The sequence below is a fragment of the Microtus ochrogaster genome, chromosome 16 (genome assembly GCF_000317375.1).
Source record: "Microtus ochrogaster isolate Prairie Vole_2 chromosome 16, MicOch1.0, whole genome shotgun sequence".
Taxonomy (NCBI): Eukaryota; Metazoa; Chordata; class Mammalia; order Rodentia; family Cricetidae; genus Microtus; species Microtus ochrogaster.
Window position 1 is genome coordinate 663,902 of NC_022018.1, and position 6,872 is coordinate 670,773.

At 35.1% G+C, this 6,872-nt stretch overlaps 1 protein-coding gene across 6 annotated transcripts in view; it reads right to left on the minus strand.

The window, feature by feature from the left end:
- Positions 1-6,872, minus strand: part of Mindy3 (MINDY lysine 48 deubiquitinase 3) — a 75,346-nt gene that overhangs the window by 60,402 nt on the left and 8,072 nt on the right. For 2 of the 6 annotated variants that reach the window (XM_026783087.1, XM_005354626.2), the window contains exons 2-4: positions 5,487-5,566; positions 2,051-2,111; positions 204-374 (exon numbers count right to left, since the gene is read on the minus strand). The exons of 1 other annotated variant lie outside the window; for it this stretch is intronic. In XM_026783087.1, coding sequence (XP_026638888.1) covers positions 204-374; positions 2,051-2,111; positions 5,487-5,566 — 312 coding nt within the window. Of the gene's footprint in view, positions 1-203; positions 375-2,050; positions 2,112-5,486; positions 5,567-6,872 lie in introns of those variants that run through there. 3 more of the 6 variants (XM_026783090.1, XM_026783091.1, XM_026783088.1) reach the window with 3 other exon arrangements.

A 6,872-nucleotide genomic window follows, 5' to 3' on the forward strand; every position in this document is an offset into this window, starting at 1 on the left:
GAAATCTTTAAAAAATAAATAAATAAAAAAACACAAAAAAGTAATTAAAATAATGGAAAAGGAAACAGAAAATATTAAAGATTACTAGTTAAACTAAGGATAGAAAAAGAGTTATAAAAACAATATTTTCTCTTAAAAATTTTCAAGTTTTATTAAAAGTAAAAGGACAAGAAATAACTTCATGAAATAAAAATGTATCTTACAAGAATGTTCCACTTGGCAACTAGACTGTGCAGGACTCCCAGCAATACTAGCCGTTTCCTCAGTTGTCCTTCCTCTTAACCATGAAACCAAGCAGTATGATCCAGAGCTGTCACAAGCACTTTCTAAAATATCACACAAGGTATGACAAAGGAGCTCCTTCTGCTCTTCCTCTAAAAACAACCAAAGTATATGTTATAATGGTTTGTCTGAAAAGAAAATCCAGTCATGAAAAATAGTAAGAATACCTTGGCTTAATAATAAAAGTCAAGTGTTTTATAAGAATGAGGAAAATCCATATATAACCCAAAGACTGTAAATTAGAAAACAACGTGCCTAAAGATGAAAATATTACCACTTTGAATACTGGCGTCAGAAGAATACAGAAGAATGCAGACTATAACATTATGAGAAACAGTATGCTAACCATCTCTGTCGAGCACCTGCGTGTCAGGTGCCCTTTACTGCAGAATCAAGCATAAGGAGGAAGAGAGCTCCTGGAGACCTTCCTTCTCCTCATCTTCTGAATTCTAATGTCTAATCAACTCACAGGAATAAGAGCTAGGTGATAAGACACCATCAGGACACAAAACCCACAATCCATTACGATAGCAGAAGCAAACATTGTTATGCTGAATAAACCAGAAGCCACTACACAATTCCACAGTAAGCTCAGCACTGGCGTTTTGTGGGTCACAAGCAAGGCCATTTCTTCCAGAACCTGGGCAGCCCCTCCCTCTCTCTAGTGGTGCCCCTTCCCAGATCCACTATCATTTCAAACTTCAAAAAGAAGGCTGTATAACAAATCCTGTATCACATTTGATGATAAAAGAGGCTTGTCTTTCCTAATGGAAAGATCTTTATGGTCAGTAACGGTTCCATGCACTTTGCATCACATGGAAACGATTTCCAAATTTGTCAAAATGACTGTATTTTTAAGGAAGAAATATTTTCTGCAATTAAAAGTCATGTTGATAACTGACTCGGATCTTATACATTTCATATTAACACTAAATATATACAACCAGTACATCTTTAAATCTCAGTTCAAAATCATGAGAAGGTTCTATGGTCATAGGTTAGACTGGAAGCTATTATGCTCTTATATACAATATTGGCACTGTAATAGCCTGCCTCCTAGAAGTGATTATGAGGCTCACAAGAAATAATTCTGTAACTGAGGAAAGAAAGATCTTTGTAAATTGCTAAGTGGAATGAAACCGCTTGTTATCAGGTAGCGTCCTGTATCTGTCTAACTCAAGCTGCAGACACTCTGACAGCTTCATTGCAATATAATTATTCCAGTGTTCCCATTATAATAAAAAACATAGGAGTTAAAAGAGCATGCTGAGCTCCCCATCAAAGCTCAATACGTCAAAAAAAGAAAATAGGAGAGACAACAAACAGGCATGGAGCAAGAATGCAATCCTAGCAATAAGTAGTTAAAGTAGAAGACACTTGAGTCTGAAGACAGCTGGCCTACACAGCATGTTCTTCCAGGAAGCCTTGTTAAATAGCAAGACCCCATCAAACAAACACCAGAACATATGGGTAGTCTTTATGGGTATATTATCTTCTAAAAGTTAAGAGAAACACCCATTTTAACAAGAGGTCAAGTGTTTTCCTTACTTATAATATCCTGCCTTCCTTTATTAAAAATCTGAAAATGCATACTTTAAAACAAAGTCACTGTTTATGAAACTTCCTGAAACATTCAAGAAATACTATCCCACCAATTGTTTCCTACTGAAAACAAACTTTTTTTTTATTCAATTACTAACAATAAATGTTGCACAGACCAGGTTTAAAAGAGAAGATGAAGGAGAAACTTGAAAGGCAGCTGTCATACCTGAGCAATCCCGCCAGGACGACTTCTCAGAGGAAAACAGAAGCTTCTTCAAAAGAAATGCCTTTACACAATTAAAGCAATGGTTAGAATTGAATTTAGTCACATCTCATGCAGCTCTTTTACTTTTAGAAATGGAAAAAATTAATAGCACCTTTCTGTTCGGTTTTATTAAAACTTTACATAGTCTTCCCCCATATTCAAAAGTCAGAGTATATAGTAGAGTTTACTTTGAATATTCTAACATATACTTTATCCCAGAGTCACAGATTACCCCCCTCAGATACATATTTTCTAATAAGTAGAGAATTAATTAACATAATAAGTAGGTAACTAGAAATTACAGCATGTTAGTGCTCTGTACAAATAGTGAAGGTTTACAGGAATATGTCTACATTTCTCTTGGATTTCTGGGGTATGAGACATCCAAATACAACAAAGATTCTTTACTGTTAGCTCTGATCAGTTATACAAGGAATAGTGCTACTGGCCATCTTGGGAAATTAGCAAGACCCTGTCTCAAGCTAAAATACAGAAGCACTGGAGATGAGGTTCGGTAGTAGAGCACTTGCGTACCGTGGTGAGATTAGGACTTAGATGCCCAGGACTATGGAACAAAAGAAAGAAAGAGTGTGGGGAGAGAAGGGATAATCCAACTATTAAAGTAATCACTTCTCACAAGAACTCAGCTTCATGATTTGAGCCATCAAGTTATATGATTTGATAGAAAAACAAGTTGATTCCTAATGTTTTATTGGCTATGTCACAGAAAGCTATGGGACACAGGACAGTGCTTCCTTAAGGTATAGTGCAGTTGACTGGTTTAAATACAGGTTCTTGGGCTCCATCTGTTGAATATAAATTTGTACAGAGCAAGTCTAAGAAACAGGGGTATTATATGCTATGAAAAAGCAGGATGAAGACCGCTTTTAGTAAGAAGGACCTATGCTTAAGTCTTGATTAACTACCCTATTCATCAAAAGTGCTAGGACAAACTTGGAAAGATTTCAGTAAGGATTATATGAGAAAATGTATGGCACTTGACAAGTCATCAATTCAAAGAATTTTACCACCCCCCCACAGTAAAGTTCTACTGTGCCTACACAGAAATAAAGTAAATCATCATCATACACTATCATCAAGTATATACTATCATCAAAAGCAACAGAAATTAACTACCTTGTGTAATTATCTACAGTACAAACTTCGAAGGTAAAACAAAGACATTTATCGCTCCACTAATACTATTGTGCTGGTATATAATACTTCCTTCATTCTTTCCTCATAACTGGTTTTGTAAGAAGGAATTGTAATGCTTATATTAAGATGTGCAATTTCTGTGCCTCACAGAAAGTAATAGCCATAATCACTACTTCTATAAAGTTCCCAATATTTACCTGTTATTTCTTCATTTAAATTTTATGAAGAAAATTTTTTTCCATATGAAGGGTTATTTTTAAAGACTCTACATTATCATGTCTCTAGCTGTAGTCTCAACACTCTCACAGAATCTTAGTTAAACCTGTATTAGACAGCAATATTTGTGAGTGCCAATACAACCCACTCACATATGGCTTGACAATTCTGTATCTCAAGATTTTAAAAAAATAAAAAGAATTAGAATCAGGCTCTAGTTTTATTTTAACTGGCCCACCCTCAGCAACTGTCTTTATTCTTTTACTATCTGGTATCACTCTACCTGTTACCAACCACTCCAGGTGCCATGTTACCACTGGGGATAGAGGGTTTTTCTTCCCAATTGTACTAATTACCCATGAAAGACAGACAACATCCTTGCTAATAATGTTTACTGAAATTATTTCTTTTCTGAGTTTAAAATAATCCTTTTTCTTAGAGTATTAGTACATTAATATTTTGGTTTCTTATGGTTCAAGGATATATTTGGCATATGGTAAGAGACGATCTATTAGTTCCTCAAATTGTCATATTGGTGGTATTTATGGAATTTTATTTTATTTCATCACCTATTATTACATTCTTTATTAAGAGATAACGTTTTAGTAAATTCTTATTTAATAAATTAATTATCTATTTAATACTATTTCTATGTGTATTTTCTAGAAGTATCATGTTATAAATATTTAAAAAGGTTATTGTTAATATTTTGACTTACTCAGTTCTCTCATTACTCTTAATGACTTAATTTTGATGTTTAAGCTGAAACACTTAACTGTAAGTATTGGCATGTTTCTCAAACTAACCCATTGCCTGAAAGGTCTGGAACAAGGCAGTCAAGATTTTCATGTCAAAGTTAACGCTTGTTTATTCTTATACACACTGCATTTTAAATGCTTATAATCTTCTGCTTAACTACATCCACAGACCTTCAATCTTATAGTACTATTACTGACCACAGAGACTATGTCCAAATATAACACACATGAAGGGCATAAGATTTTCAAATTCAGACACGATTCCTACTGTTACCTGAAATTTGCCTCAACTACTCAGAAAATGGATATAATAATAGCTAGTAGCAGTATATTATATATTATTATACAAATAATATATGCAATCATACAGGATATATAAATGTTATTGTTATACTTAAATTTCAGCTCTATATATTTAATTCCAAAGCAAGATTCAGACACTCAAATTTTTCTTAATAATTTTACAAATGTGAAAAAAAGCATTATTCTTTGAAGAAATAAAAACAAGATGGTCTATTAAAATGTACGTTGGAATAATTCAGAAGAGACTACTTTTCATCTTAAAATTTTGATAGCTGTGTATGAAAGTTTCACCTGCAGTTTTGCATGCGTACCATGCGTGGGCCTGGGTCGTTGGCAAAGGCGACCACTGTTGTAAACCGTTGAGCCATCTCTCCATTCCTGAGATGGCTTTTCTTTTAGGGAAACATTTTTAATTGCATGATGTTAGCATAAGGAGGATAAATTTGGAGACGAATGTATTGTGTAACCAAGAGTTTAGAAAAGTCTCCTTCATGTCCAGTGGGCAATTTGTGTCTTTTCTTATTAAACAAACATTTTAATTTTAAAGTATGAATAGCGATATAAACAGCTCTGAAGTTACACTGATAGTCATATGCGTAACAATAAACCAGAGCTGCTGATTCCAGCAATTCAACAGTTTATAGCACTAGTCAGTTCTGAAATTCAAAAACATTAAGATTTAATATTATTACAAAATGGGTCTCCACCTGTAATTCCTAATCTTCTGAAAGTTAGGGTATACCTCTTATTTTTCCTTAGAACAGTCAAAATGCTACCGCTGTAAAGACTCATTCATGCTCTGAATTCACTTTTATCTTGAATAGTTACAACTCCATGTGTAAGAGTTGTTAGACGGCCATATCTGGCTGTTCTACGGAGCGCAGACATCAGAAAACAAAGGCAAGTGCTAAACTTTTGATCACACCCCTTATCTAAGGAGTTGGTAAAGTAGTCTATGTTACCTGAACAGGTGCAATAACAGCACAGGGGCCACCTTCAAACTGTTCTAATGCAGATCCCTCTGATTCACTAAACACAAACCCTAAAAATGAAAGCAAGTAGCAAGGATTAAAAATAATTCCAACAGCATCTATTAAAGAATTTTTCATGTACTTTGCCTTGAGATCATGTTTTTATAACAGCAAAATATCTACAGTTATTGGAGAGAATGACTCTTCTTTTAAGAGACCAAGAGGACTCTTTGGAAAATGGTATGCAACTACTGCCTCTCCTCCAAAATATTTATAAAATCTTCATCTCCCCTTCCCCATCCCCCCCCCCACACACACACACCACTCTACAAAGGCAAAGTGGACTTGAACGGAAGGGCATTAAATTTACTTCTATTTATTTCTTGGTCCGAAGATTGAAATTAACATACTCAGCACTAAGTTACACCTCCAACCCTTAAATCTTACTTTAGATAATTTATTTTGCTTGAAGGAAAACTAGAAATCCAAACATTCTTTTCCAGATAGTATTTTTGTTGTTATCTTTTTTTTTTCACTAAAAATAATTGCATGAGAACACTGTAAGGGAGCAGTGGGCTACTTTGTTTCCATCTTTGGGTCACATTCTGTAATTTAAAATGTAAATGCCATGATAGATACTAAGTGTTCACACACTGGCTCTATCTTATTTTAAATATTCCTAATCAGCACTGACTATTAGCAACTAAAGTTATGCAGAGGACCCTGGGGCAGAAGTCAGGAGAATCCACTAGAAACTCTGGAAAAAAAAAAACAAAACAAAACAACCATTTCGTCTTGAGCCTTGGTGGTCTTATTTTAAAATGTTCACTTTCAACTTCAGTGTGTTAGGGATCTAGTGAATTTGACTAAAGGCTAAATTCAGTAACCCAGTAAACACACTGGGTTTGTTTAGATCTCATAAACACCAGATCTTGCAATTCAGATTATATGCAAGACTGCTACAATCACTCACCTAAAGGGGCTGATAATCTAGTTGAAGAGGCATGCAAATAGGCAGTAAAAAAAAAAAAAAAAAAAAACCAAGAAGAAGCTGATGAACCTGGGAAGCATAGAGGGAAGAGAAACTATAATCAAGATTTATTGCACAAGCAAGGAATCCAGGACCGCGAGGGGTGCACCCAACACACTGAGTCAATGGGGATGTTCTATCGGGAACTCACCAAGGCCAGCTGGCCCGGGTCTGAAAAAGCGTGCGATAAAACTGGACTTGCTGAACATAGTAGACAATGAGGACTACTGAGAACTCAAGAACAATGGCAATGGGTTTTTGATCCTACTGCATGTACTGGCTTTGTGGGAGCCTAGGCAGTTTGGATGCTCACCTTACTAAACCTGGATGGAGGTGGGTGGTCCTTG